The sequence below is a fragment of the Panthera uncia genome, assembly GCF_023721935.1.
Source record: "Panthera uncia isolate 11264 chromosome C1 unlocalized genomic scaffold, Puncia_PCG_1.0 HiC_scaffold_3, whole genome shotgun sequence".
Taxonomy (NCBI): domain Eukaryota; kingdom Metazoa; phylum Chordata; class Mammalia; order Carnivora; family Felidae; genus Panthera; species Panthera uncia.
Window position 1 is genome coordinate 11,535,124 of NW_026057584.1, and position 13,218 is coordinate 11,548,341.

Consider the following 13,218-nt stretch of genomic DNA (forward strand, 5'->3'; position numbering starts at 1 on the left):
CAGAGAATCATGGAAAACATGAGAGAGATCTAAGACTGGGCAAATGTCTCATTTAAAAAAAAAAAGTTTTAAAAAGGTAGACGCTGGAAACCGAATACCAAGAGAACTTAAGAGAACTTCCTATGATTCCTCACATGCCATCATGCTAAATAAAGTACCTCATTGCCCATCACTGATGAAAACATAGAGCAGCTATGACATAACTCTGAATTCCTCATCAATCTCCAAGAATTTGATGTAAACAGGGGGAAGACAGGTTTCTCAAATATGCTGCCAAGAAGAAAGTGAGGGAAGATGGCCCAGGTGTTGGGTGAGAGACTGAATTTAGAGAACTTCATAGTCTGGGAGCATGAGCCTAGATGAACACAATGACAGCTATAAAAAAGAAATTTGAAAGTTCTGCATTTAAGTCACAAACAGACAAGAGCTGGAAGTAATGGAGAAAACTTGGAAGTCCTTCATAAGAAAAAGCGTGTGCATACACACACACACACACACACACACACACACGCTCTGGTTGACCAGAAGCTGACTGTGCAGTGACAATGTGGTGATGTGGCAGCCAGATAGCCCAAGGTCAGATTATAAAATGGTGTTCCAGATGGTGAGAGTCTTCCCTCCTTTAGCCACTCTGTGGGGGGTACTGAGTTCTTACTCCCAGGGGGTGTTTGTCTCAGGGGCTGTGTTCTAAAAAAATTTTTTTAATCCTTATTTATTTTTGAGACAGAGACAGAGAGAGAGGGAGAGAATGAGCGGGGGAGGGGCAGAGAGGAGGACACGGAATCCAAAGCAGGCTCCAGGCTGCGACGCGGGGCTCGAACTCATAAGCGGTGAGCTCGTGACCTGAGCTGAGGTTGGATGCTTAACCAACTAAGCCACCCAGGTGCCCCTCAGGGGCTGTGTTTTTAAGGAAGATGTTGACCAACTGTGATATATTCAGAATAGAGGCAGGGTTGACAAAGGGTTAAACTGAATTTGCAAAACGCAGGTATTTATCAGGGGAGAAAATGCTGAGAAGGAAGTGGCAGCTATTTAGAAACCCTGGAAGTTCCATCAAGGGGAAAAAGTAAATAGACATTCACTGATAACTTTCAAAGTATATTAATACAGAAAAATGATATTGTCCTCTAGAGTGATCCCAAACTGTTAGGTGTTTTAAGAGTCCATTACTGAAATTGTTCAGAGTCTAAACAAGAAAAGGTCAGGAATGACATGGAAAAGGGTCCCCCACAAACCAAACTTCTAGAGGCCAAATCTGTCCAACCCTTAGGATTCTTTGAACCCCCTGGACTCTGCCCTTGGGTGCTCAGAAGCATCACACATGGGCATTTTTTTGTTGCCTCTGGGGACATCTGATCCTGGCAATTCATGTAGAAGAATATAAGAAGTCAAAATAATTTCCCACACTTACCGGCTGACCCGGTGGCCCCTCATCTCCTACAGTTCCAGGCGGACCTCTAGGGCCAGGCTCGCCCAGAAGCCCCTTGTCTCCTTTCAAGCCTCTCACGTGACTCCCTGGAGGTCCCGGAGGACCAGGGTCACCTGCATTTACAGAGAGCCGGTCAGTATTGGGCAGTGGGGGCACCTGGCAGGTTCTGTCGGCAGGTTTTTTTTTTTAGTTAAAAAAAAAATTTTTTTGATGTTTATTTATTTATTTATTTATTTTTTGATGTTTATTTATTTTTGAGAGAGAAAGAGAGAGACAGAGTGTGAGCAGGGGAGGGGAAGAGAGAGAGAGAGAGAGACACAGAATCCAAAGCAGGCTCCAGGCTCCAAGCTGTCAGCACAGAGCCTGACGTGGGGCTTGAACTCATGAACCGTGAGATCATGACCTGAGCGGAAGTCAGAAGCCTAACCGACTGAGCCACCCAGGCGCCCCGCTGTTGGCAGGTTTTTGGATGACGGGCACAGCCTGCACCCAGTGTGACCCCGCACATGCTTTCTGTTGTGGAGCGTTGATGGGCTTGTGGTGAAGACAGAATGAGATAAGGCCAGGGAAGTGCTGGCCGAAGGCAGGGGCTGTTTGTCCTTGGTGAAGGTCTGCCAGACAGGGTCTGTGCCTAGCCTGGTACTCGATCCATAAGAGCAACTCAGTAAATCTTGGTGATGGGATGCATCTCTCTCTTTTAGGCTTATTAATTTGGTGTGCTCGCTTCAGCAGCACGTATACTAAAAATGGGCTTATTTATTTGGTAATTACTAATTTTCAAACAGATCCCCTCTGTCCCCATCACACCAATAGCCGTGGTGAGCACCAGGTGATGTACGAGAGCGTTGACTCACTATATTGTACCCTTGAAACTAAGATTACACTGTATGTTCACTAACTGGAATTTTTTTTAATGTTCATTTGTTTTTTAGAGAAAGAGAGAGCCTGTGCAAGCAGAGGAGGGGCAGAGAGAGAGGAGGACAGAGGATCTGAAGCAGGTTCCCAGCTGATAGCAGAGAGCCTGATGCGGGGCTCAAACTCATGAACCGTGAGATCATGACCTGAGCCAAAGTCAGGCGCCCCAGCTAACTGGAATTTAAATAAAAAGTTCAAAAAAGAACCTGGGTTTCCTCTGAAGCCTGGTGGACCTCGATCTCCTTTCTGGCCAGGGATGACTGCGCCAGGAAAACCCGGTGGTCCTGGGAGTCCCGTCATGCCGGTGGGTCCCCACGGCCCGGCATCTCCCACTATCCCTTTCCTGCCGGGGAGGCCGGGTAAGCCTGGGGCTCCCCTGTCTCCTTTGGCTCCTGCAAAGGAAAAGGTTTGGTAAGTTTCCGTAATGGCCTTCTACTTGGAGTTACAGTTTGGGGTTACCTGTAGTAACGCAGATGCTGTGCTTAAAAGGCATTAAGATTCGCAATATAGTTTTTGAAAGAGGCTGGTAAAAGAAATACAGGTCTATAAGAAACTGAGTCGAGACTAATTTCTGCCTTAGTTCAGTCTTTTGATTTTGTCAAAGTCACCTCACTATTCTATGTGTCAGTTTCTCTTTTGTTCTTTTTTCTTTTTCTTTTTCTTTTTTTTTTTGAGAGAGAGAGAGGGAAAGAATTTTAAGCTGTCTCCATGCCCAGCAAGGAGACTGATGTGGAGCTCGATCTCGTGACCTGGGGATCATGACCTGAGGCAAAATCAAGAGTCAGAGACCTAACTGACTGAGCCACCCAGGTGCCCCAGTTTTTCTTATTTTAAACACCTAATGTAGCTCAGTCTTTAAAGATCAAGTGAGATAATATACAGATGGAAAAGTGTAGTGTAACTCTGAAGTGTTGTGTCACTATCTGCTTCAATTAATATTATCTGATGAACTTTAATTACAATGACTTTGAATAGAGAGAACGTTCAGAGCTAAACTTCCTGGTATTGATGTGTGTATCTGAAGAGTCACACAGCTAAACCCAGACAAAGGAACAACAAAGTTGCAATCCCTCTTCTCTCCTTTCTTCTCCCCCATGACACACACAAACACTAGTCTGGAAGGGAAGGCGGTGGCTGGGGGTTTGGAATTACCAATGAGGATTCCCCAAAAGTCACCACTTAATTACTAATATTCTTCACCTTGGAGAACCTTCAAGAAAATTGGGCTTTGACGTTCATGAATGGGAAACGTATGAACTGCAAATAATCACTCCCTCCTCTTTTTTCTCTCTGTGTTATTCTAGAAATAGTGAACGGCACACAAGTAGGGGACAGGAAGAAGAAGGATGAGGCTGCTGGCACAGGGAAGGGCTTGGGACGTTATCGTGCAGGAAGGCAGAGTGATGATGAAAATAAAATGGATGAATATTAAAATACTGAATATCTAGCCTTTGTCTATCCTGTTCTTTAGCTTTTTTTTTTTTATACTTGTAATTTGTGTTTTTCAAAGAAAGTGGTTAGATGGCTTCAGCTCACTTGAAGCTCTGAAATGCTGGGTATTTGTACAACAGAGTCTGGCAGTGGTCGGAGACCCCAAGATGTGGTCTTAGGTTGTATGGTCCATGCCCATAAAGATGCTTCCTTGTCTCACAGTATGATTTCATTTTAGCATTTGGGAGTCTCAGTGAAGTCTTCTCCATATTTAGTTATCCTAGAGGGACTGAGGCACATAATCACCTACTTACATAATTGGGCTAGTTGTTATTTTTTTAAGGCTTTTTGACTTAAGGTATGATTATTTTATATTAAATTTTATTTCCAAACAAATGCCAAAGTATTCTCACTCCAAATGGTTAAACTTTGAGCTTAGCCTAGGAAAATGAACGGAAACTCTCCCTTTGGCCGTAATTGTAAAACCTGATCTGTGAACGAGACCTGGAGAAGCCTCCATGCTCGTGGAGGAAGGTGGGGTCCAGGAAGTGTGAGGACACTGAGCTCAACCAGGGAGACCGTGACACCACCAAGAAACAAATGGAAAAGTGCAGCTCTTGTAGACTTTCACAGTTGAGCTCACAGGTGGAGAGGCAGTTCCTGCCCCTCTGAGCTTCTCAGTAGGACCCAGCTACTCCCTGCTGGTTCCCGCGAGCATCGCTACCCAGAGGTCTTCAATAGGAAGAACGCTTTTTGCTAATCAAATACTCCTGTCCGCAGGACCCACATCTGTGAAGGGTCCATAGAAGATGCAAATGATCTAATATTTCTTCTGGCAAATTTCTCCACAAAATGGAAAAAGTTTGAAGAAGCTGCTTATCTTGTAAAACACTGCCATGAGAAATCCGGACTCAGAGTCTGTCAACCTAAAATCTTGTATATACTTTGAATGACATGTTCTGCAAACTGCCATGTTTGGCATTGAGAGAGTTACTGGTAGCCAGCCCTTAATAAAAAATAGTCTGAACCACAAGCTGGCCCTGGGGTGGGAATCAGACCCATGAAGATAACAAGGTGGGAAAGAATTCGTGTCATCACTGCATGTTATTCCCACCCCGCCGCCCCCTGCTCAGAATAGCAGAGAGGGGTGCTCACAGAGAGGGGGTGCTCATGGACAAGCCAGCAATTCCCCCTACACCCTTTTAGGAGGTGATACATTTAAACCATGCCAACAGCCACAACCAAGGACTACATAGGAAGTCTTCTGATTTTTTAAAGACTTTCGATGGAAAGAAATTCCAAAGTTGGATCACAGTTTCTGATTCATTCACTTTGCAATGGTGGTCATAATTTTTAAGCATCTTGAATACTAAGAATGTAAACATCTTATATTACCACTGGGACTTCTTTAATTCAATATGTTGTTTATTTTATATACCAGGCGATTTTGATTAGATTCTGTCCTTGAAATCTAGATCACCAGGGTCGGCGCGGGGGGTGGGGGGCGGTGAAGCACTGCTCACCTGGGACTCCAGGGCTCCCTCTGGGGCCTGGAACGGCTTCCAGCAAACCTGAAAGAGAGGAGTTTGGTACCTGAGTGTTTTATATGTGGTTAATTTCATATATTCTGCTTGGTCAGTTTCACTGTGGCGACAGAAGGAAGTTTAATCACCACACACCCAGAACACATTAAAGATCATCGATTCCATTGGAGAAGTATCTCTAGAGCAGTGAAGGATTACAATGGCACTGACCATTCAAGGCACAATGAAACCAGTGGACCCAAGCTCATGAGCAACGTGTACCTGTTTCTCCCTTTTCTCCTGCTGGGCCAGGGATTCCATCACGTCCCTGGTTGCCTCTCATCCCCATTGGTCCGGGAGGTCCTGGAAATCCTGGAGGTCCTGAGAAAAGAAATGCCATTCGAAGAGAGGGCATACTTCCTGGCAATGGCCTGATGTGAACACTGGATATGTAGAATTCGATTCGATTAAAGGTGCTCCTTCCCCCCGCCCCCCAGAACTGTAGTTATGTGATGCTCCATTCACAGTGAAAACTATGAACAGATTTATACTACCATGAAGATCATCACTTCAGAAGGTGGAGGCTGGCAGATCTTTGAATTAGATAGGTATCAATACCTAACCTCATTTTTTTTTTTTTTTTTTTGGTCTGGGGACTGAGTAACTGGGAGCTAATTTCTAAGGAGCAGCAGATAGGTATGCAAAGATTCCAGCCTGAGGAGAAAATATGCCTCTGTCCTGAAGGGGAAATAGACAAAGTACAAAAATGGAACCTGGAGGGCCTTTTACTCCTGGAGGACCGGGGAAGCCTTTAATGCCTTTTAACCCCAAATCACCATCAGGGCCTGGCTTTCCTATAAATAAAGAGAGAAGAGAAGGGAAAAAAAGAATAGCACAAGGTAAATGGTTACAACAATGGCAGAAATGGTCCTTTTTTATAGTCACCTGTGCCTCACACTGGCCTTCAGGCCCTTCGCCAGAGAAGCAGAGCAGAGATGTGTCGAATCACTTTCAAACGTGTTTGTGCACCAGCCACACGGGCCACTCAGCATCTGATTTATGACTTTCACTGGGAGTTAACAGCAAATCCACTGAACCTTTCCGTATTTGAAAAGACGGTTTAAATGTTATCTTTCAGTAAGCTGCAACCCAGTAGCCTGGTGGTTGTTTTTAATAAAATAAAACAAAAACTTAAACTCAAATTTATAGGAAAATGAGAAAGAAAGCCAACGCTCAACCTGAAACCATGCCAGAAAAAAAAAATCACAACAGTGTTTGCCCCCAAATTCACGCTGAAGTCCTTAACCCCAGAACCTCCGGAGATCACTGTATTTGGAGACTGGGTCTTTAAAAAAAGCTATTAAGTTAAAACAAGGTCACTAGGGTGGGGCCTGATCCAATATGACCAGTGTCCTCACAAGAGGCATTGATTAGGACACAGACACGCAGGGAAGGAAGATCATGTGAAGACACGGCAGGAAGTTGCCCAACTCAGGAGAGAGGCCTCAGAAGAAAAAACCATCCGTGCTGACATCCTGAGCTCAGACTCCAGACTCCAGGACTGTGAAAAAATAAATTTCTGCTGTTTAAGTGCCCTGTCTGTGTTTTGTTATGGAAGCCCTAGAAAAGTAATACGAATATGTGGTTGGGCAATGAACTAACATTTAAAAAATTTTTTTTCAAGTTTATTTATGAGAGAGAGAGAGTGGGGGAGGGACAGAGAGAGAGGGAGACACAGAATCCGAAGCAGGCTCCAGGCTCCGAGCTGTCAGCACAGAGCAGGACGCGGGGCTCGGACCCACAAACGATGAGGTCACGACTTGAGCCGAAGGGGGACACTTAACCTACTAAGCCACCCATGCGTCCCAATGAAGTAACATTTTGTGTCTCTAGGCTGAATTCTTTGAGACAGAACTTAAGTTTTCTGGACAGGATCAGGTTTTTAGATGTCAGTCCATCCAACTGGCTGATCGGGGCTCCTCCTGATTGATTTCCCGTTCCTCAGAGTCTAAGAATTTGATGATCAAAGCTGAATAAAAGCAATCATAGTACAAACACCTAAATAGCTTTCAATTTACGCAGCTGATTCTAGGAGGTGAGGGCTATGCTGAGTGTCCCGCTTCCGGCTTTCCGAGTTGTAAAGCCAACGCTCACCTGGGTGACCAGGACTTCCGGGGTTTCCAGGGGCTCCCTCAGGTCCAGCAGGCCCCGAATGTCCAGGTGCTCCAGGTACCCCTCTTTCTCCTTTCCTTCCCATGTCACCTGGAAATCCTGGATCTCCCTTAAAGTCAGCCAAACACCTTTAGAATTCTCATATAAGCAGGATATGTGATCAGAATTGAGTATGGACTCTGCTAGCATTTAGTTAGTGATTTAGTTACTGAGTTAACGATTCCTATTAAATGTCTGCTGATGCAGGCACTGTGACAGGGGCCGGGGACAGGATGGCTACGGGATTTGCTGGAACCAGTGCAAAATGCAAAGGCAGGACGCTTAAATGGCAGGAACAGGGAGAAGCAATTCCTTGGGTATTGAAATTGGAGGGATAAACTCATAAGCCAATAGCTGTGTGATAAGCATTCTGAGCTGTGGAAACAGGATTAAAAAAACCCAAATCATCACCTGAAAACACAGCTGTATTTTCAATGCTTTTTGCCCACACTGAATCTAGACACTTGCTGATTAACCTAGAGACTCAGCCCCCTCGCTAAAGCATAACGACTTCAGTGGCCGGTATACCTTTGGTCCCGGTGATCCTGGCCTTGCACCTGCTGAGTAACCCGGCTCTCCCTTCTCTCCTTGGAGACCGTGAACACCTGGGAGGCCTGGCCTTCCAGTTAAACCTGGTAGTCCCAAAGCTCCCCTGTGTCCTTTAGGACCTGCAATTAGGAAAGAGGTCAGGGAAAATGAAACATTCTGCTTCTCACTTTTGTATAAACCACCTTTCTGGCTTTTTAGAATCACTGATACGTTGAGTAGTTATCATGGGTGATCTTTACACAATATGAATGTTTATTGCTCATCTGTGTTCTAATTGCACACAGTATGTTTGTCTAAAAGTAAATCTACTTTTACACCAACTTTCTACCAAATGGGAAACCCAAACAACAAACCATACAGAAAATCTAGAATAGAATTGGGCTTTCGGCTCACGGACAGGACCTTATACCTTACCTGGCACCCCCATGATCCCCATGCTTCCTGGCACGCCACGTGGTCCTGGTGCCCCGGGATTCCCAATGTTGCCTGGATCTCCTCTGGGGCCTGGAGAAGAAATAAATAGTCACATGTCCTGCACAGTTCCTGGACATAGTAGGTGTCAGTAAATATTTGTTGCTTGTATGAATAAATGAATTCTAAGCAGCCAGATCAGCTAGGTTATGTCCTTGTGTAGCTACCTTTCTGCCTTCAGATGAGGAGGGGACTGAGTACCCAGAAAACGTAAAATTAGAGAACTTTAGATTCTTGTCAGCAGGCCTGGAGTTCAAACATCAAAACCATTCTAGGACCAATGCCAGCAGAAAAGAGGGGGTTCCTGCCACCATATCGCAATAAATTTCCAAATGCAATACTGAAGTTTTACTGCCATGTAACATATTTTGTCCCTGATGTCATAGAGAATAGGGGGCTACTGTAATTGTTTAAAAATTTACTTTGCAAACTCAATAGCATGTTTAAAAAAAGAAAGGCAAATCCGGAAACCTCTAAATCATTACCTGATTTTCTTCTATGATATATGATACTGTGATAAATTATAGTTTATAATACATATCAGCAATGTCAAAATAACATTTTTGGTGCAGATATGGAACGTTGGGGGTGCCTGGGTGGCTCAGTCCATTGAGCATCTGACTCTTGATTTCGGCTCAGGTCATGTTCCCAGAGTTGTGGGATCGAGCCCTGCGTCGGTCTCCACACTGAGCATAAAGCCCGCTTGAGATTCTCTCTCTCTCTCTCTCTCTCTCTCTCTCTCTCTCTGTCCCTCCCTCTCTCTGCCCCTATCCCCCACTTGTACTCTCTCTCTCTTTCTTTCTCTCTTTTCCCCTGCCCCTCACCCCCACTTGTGCTCTCTCTCTCTCAAAACAAATGTTCAAAAATGGAACTCTGTGTAAGTTAATATTTTTTAGTTAATATAGGCTGACTATAAATAGCTTCATTCTGATTTAATTGTGAAGCAAATTTCTGCTGGAACACTATGGGAGCAAAATTCATATTCAACCCAGTAAGTCAAGAAATACATTTTTGTTATGTTCAGACGTAGGGAAACTTAACTCCTGATATTTCTATCAGAGAATCTGCTCTACCTGGTGGTCCTGGTGGTCCAGGTGGCCCTTGGAGTCCTTTTAAACCCGGTAACCCTGGAACACCACTGTTTCCTTTCTCACCCGGCTTCCCTGCAAATCCTAGTTAAAAACCATGGATTAAAAACACAGGTTAGAATTTTATCAGACTTAGTTCAATCCTGGTTAAAATTGATGAGACATTATTGCAATACATCCATATCATTTTTATTAAGAGCACAGGCAGATGTGGGCTCTTTTCAAAGAGGATTAAATGAGATAATATATGTAAAGTATTAGCATCGTGCTTGGCATGAGTTAGTTCTTCAGTGACACTAGCAATGATGATATTTACACTTCATTTTAAGAACGAGTGGCCTAAATATAGCTTCTTAAAAAAATTTTTTTTCTTTTAGTAACGACAGAGGACCATTTATTACATGATTCTTGTCCAGAGCATCCCTTTCTCAAATCCATTGATTACAATGACCATTTATTAATTAGTACATGACAGACATCATTTTCTTTATTTTTCTTATTTCATCTGCAGGCAATGTCAGTCTGTCGTTGAGCCTTTCTAGAATGGGTGTAGAGACAACCAAACTGAGCCTCTGTGAAGTCAACGGACTAATCTAGAGTCACAATCAATGAGTGATCATGCTGGGATCTGAACCCAGCTGTGCAATCTGCGATGCTTGCAAATTTCCCACAAAACTGTCCTACTTTCCATAACACATGGCTTTGATCGCTTTACTTTCTGGCTCAAAATGGTCCTTGAATCTGTGATACCTTTGATGCAGGGCAAATTACAAACTCCTTCCACGGTATCCGAAGCACTTTCTGACATGTCTGTGGCCCGGCTTTGTGCCCTTTCTCAAGATCCCCTTCCTTGGGCAGTTTTCCTGCCTATATCCTTATTCATTCACATAAGCACTGAGTTTCTAATTAATAGACAGGTGTTGTGCCAACAACAGGTGTTGTTCCCAAGTTTTTAGTGTTTAATTGGGGAGTCAGCCAGGTAAATACACAATTACCACCCAGTGTGATAAGTTCTGTAACAGAGCTGGGTACAATATGCTACAGGGAAGAATTTCTGTAAGAGGGGACTGTGTGTGTGTGTGTGTGTGTGTGTGTGTGTGTGTGTGTTAAAGACTGAAGAGGCGCCAGTTGGGTGGAAAAACCATGAAACAGGACAAGATGCCCAGGCAAGAAAATAGCACATACAAAGGAATGACGAGGAGCAGGGGGTTAGATTATTTTCTTTTGTAACATTTATTTTCTATCGATGTCATTTATTACAATCTAAAAATATATATTATTTAGCATGTTCCTGCTTTGGGCTTGCAGGGGGTTAGCAGGCCAAATCTGGTTTGGCGTGGTATGGCTGGAGGGCTAAAAATGGTTTTTTTACATTTTTACACTAAACTCTAAAAATGACTATGCAACAGGGACCATATCTGGGGCCAGAAGCCCTGAGATGTTTACTGCCTGGCCCTATACATAAACTGTCTACAGATCCATTGATGTCTCTTCCCCCCTTTCCCCCCACTGAACTGTAAGTTTCCTCATGACCAGGACACTACCCCTGCTTTGCTCACCTCTATGTCTTTAGGACATAATAAAATACCTAGTCAATAGGTCCTAAAAAATAATTGTTGAAAAATTATCTGTCATGTGGCTGGCGAGGTACGCAAAGGGCAAGTGATAAAGAAACTTTGTATGCCAATGTAAGATTACTTTTTACCATTCTTGGCAAAAAGGTGGTTTTGAGGCTTATGATTTAAAATTGACTAGGGGCAGTTTAAATACAGCAGACCCAAATGCAGAATTAACTTAGAAATAAAAAGTCATGGGCACCTGGGTGGCTCAGTTGGTTAAGCGTCTGACTTTGGCTCGGGTCATGATCTCATGGTCCGTGAGTTTGAGCCCGGCATCAGGCTCTGTGCTGACAGCTCACAGCCTGGAGCCTGTTTCGGATTCTGTGTCTCCCTTCGTCTCTGCCCCTCTCCCACTCCCACTCTGTCTCTGTCTCTCTCAAAAATAAACATTAAAAAAGTTTTTAAAAAGAAGTGAAAAGTCACACATTAAGGAGACAACACGTAATTGTGCAAGGAACACCAAGACCCAGTTCTAATCCAGGATCGGGCCACCAACTGGCTTTGTGACTGAGCAGCATGTTGAGTATCGGTTCTCACGATCTTCATTTGTCAACTACAGGGATTTTCTTGGATCATTCTTAGTCTCAGAACCAGCTGTGATGTTCTGGTTCTACACAAAAGGAAGGCTGTACCTTTGAGGCCTGGTTCTCCTTTGTCCCCCAGTAGGTGGGATATTCCAGAAGGCCCCTGGGGTCCTTTGTCTCCTTCTTCACCCTGGGCTCCTGGGTGCCCTTTCTCACCCTTTGCTCCTGGGATTCCAAAGTCACCTAAAAAACAGGAGTAACAATGTCAGTTCCTTACTTCTTGAACTTGTTTGTAAGGATTCGAAAGTTAACAGTGCTTACCATAAAACAAAACAAAACAAGACAGATAAACCAAAACAGGCAGTCATTTAAAAGCAGTGGCATAAGATTGCAAGGAGAAAATTCGACTCCATTCAAATGGAAAAAGGAATACAAAGAATAGCAAAATCGAATATGTGGTTCTCTCAGAATTATATTGCCCTCAAAGGGTAAAACATAATTTATTTTTCTGTTATGTAAGTGAACATTGTTCCTTCCTCCTGTTCTTGGGAAGATACTCCATCACTTACCCCTCTGTCCTGGGGTTCCTGGGTTTCCGGGAGGCCCCGGAGGACCAATGTGTCCCGGATAGCCCATCATGCCAATCGTTCCTTTTTCACCTGTGGAAACACGTTAACGCAAGACAGCTCAGATTGTGCAGAACGACAGAAGTGAAAAATTCCATAAAATAAAATGTTATACTTTTTTTTTAATGTTATTTATTTTTGAGAGAGAGAGGCACAAGCAGGGGAGGGCCAGACAGAAAGGGGCACAGAGGGGTCTGGAGTGGGCTCCATGCTGACAACAGAGAGCCCTATTGGGGGCTCGAACTCACAAACCGTGAGATCATGACCTGAGACGAAGTCACATGCTAACTAACCGAGCCAACCACGTGCCCCTAAAATAAGTTATAATTCTAAAGAGAGTTGAAGAAATGATTTCTGTAAACAGAAAAAGAACCATATTTATCTAGGTGATTGACCAGTAAACATTCTTTATTAAATTAGGGTTGTGGAGGTCATGGGTAGCAAATCACATTTGCAGATGAAAGTAGAACATGGGGGGGCGCCTGGGTGGCTCAGTCGGTTGAGCGTCCGACTTCAGCTCAGGTCATGATCTCACACTCCATGAGTTCGAGCCCTGCGTCGGGCTCTGTGCTGACAGCTCAGAGCCTGGAGCCCGCTTCAGATTCTGTGTTTCCCCCTCTCTCTGCCCCTCCCCTGCTCATGTTCGGTCTCTGTCTCAAAAATAAATAAAAACATTAAAAAAAAAAAGAAAGTAGAACATGGTGAAGAGATGGAGTGCTCCCTCCTCCCAAACCCCGTGTGGCTTTCTATTGTGTTCCCTTATTTTATTTTCCTCACAGCAGCTGTTGACTATTGAACCTAGTTTTTATTTTTTAGTTATTTATTTTTATTT

At 43.9% G+C, this 13,218-nt stretch overlaps 1 protein-coding gene and 1 long non-coding RNA gene across 2 annotated transcripts in view; one reads left to right on the plus strand and one right to left on the minus strand.

Moving 5' to 3' along the window:
• COL4A3 (collagen type IV alpha 3 chain) overlaps window positions 1-13,218 on the minus strand; it is a 133,304-nt gene that overhangs the window by 11,231 nt on the left and 108,855 nt on the right. The window contains exons 33-43 of the mRNA XM_049614795.1: window positions 12,330-12,419; window positions 11,869-12,003; window positions 9,603-9,701; window positions 8,473-8,562; window positions 8,038-8,177; window positions 7,453-7,579; window positions 6,072-6,152; window positions 5,581-5,679; window positions 5,299-5,346; window positions 2,551-2,736; window positions 1,412-1,542 (exon numbers count right to left, since the gene is read on the minus strand). Of these exons, the coding sequence (XP_049470752.1) occupies window positions 1,412-1,542; window positions 2,551-2,736; window positions 5,299-5,346; window positions 5,581-5,679; window positions 6,072-6,152; window positions 7,453-7,579; window positions 8,038-8,177; window positions 8,473-8,562; window positions 9,603-9,701; window positions 11,869-12,003; window positions 12,330-12,419 (1,226 nt within the window). The remainder of the gene's footprint in view (window positions 1-1,411; window positions 1,543-2,550; window positions 2,737-5,298; window positions 5,347-5,580; window positions 5,680-6,071; window positions 6,153-7,452; window positions 7,580-8,037; window positions 8,178-8,472; window positions 8,563-9,602; window positions 9,702-11,868; window positions 12,004-12,329; window positions 12,420-13,218) is intronic.
• LOC125911124 (uncharacterized) lies at window positions 1,463-3,786 on the plus strand. The gene is made up of 3 exons (XR_007454263.1): window positions 1,463-1,561; window positions 2,362-2,755; window positions 3,649-3,786. It is a non-coding gene; the product is annotated as an uncharacterized LOC125911124 (long non-coding RNA).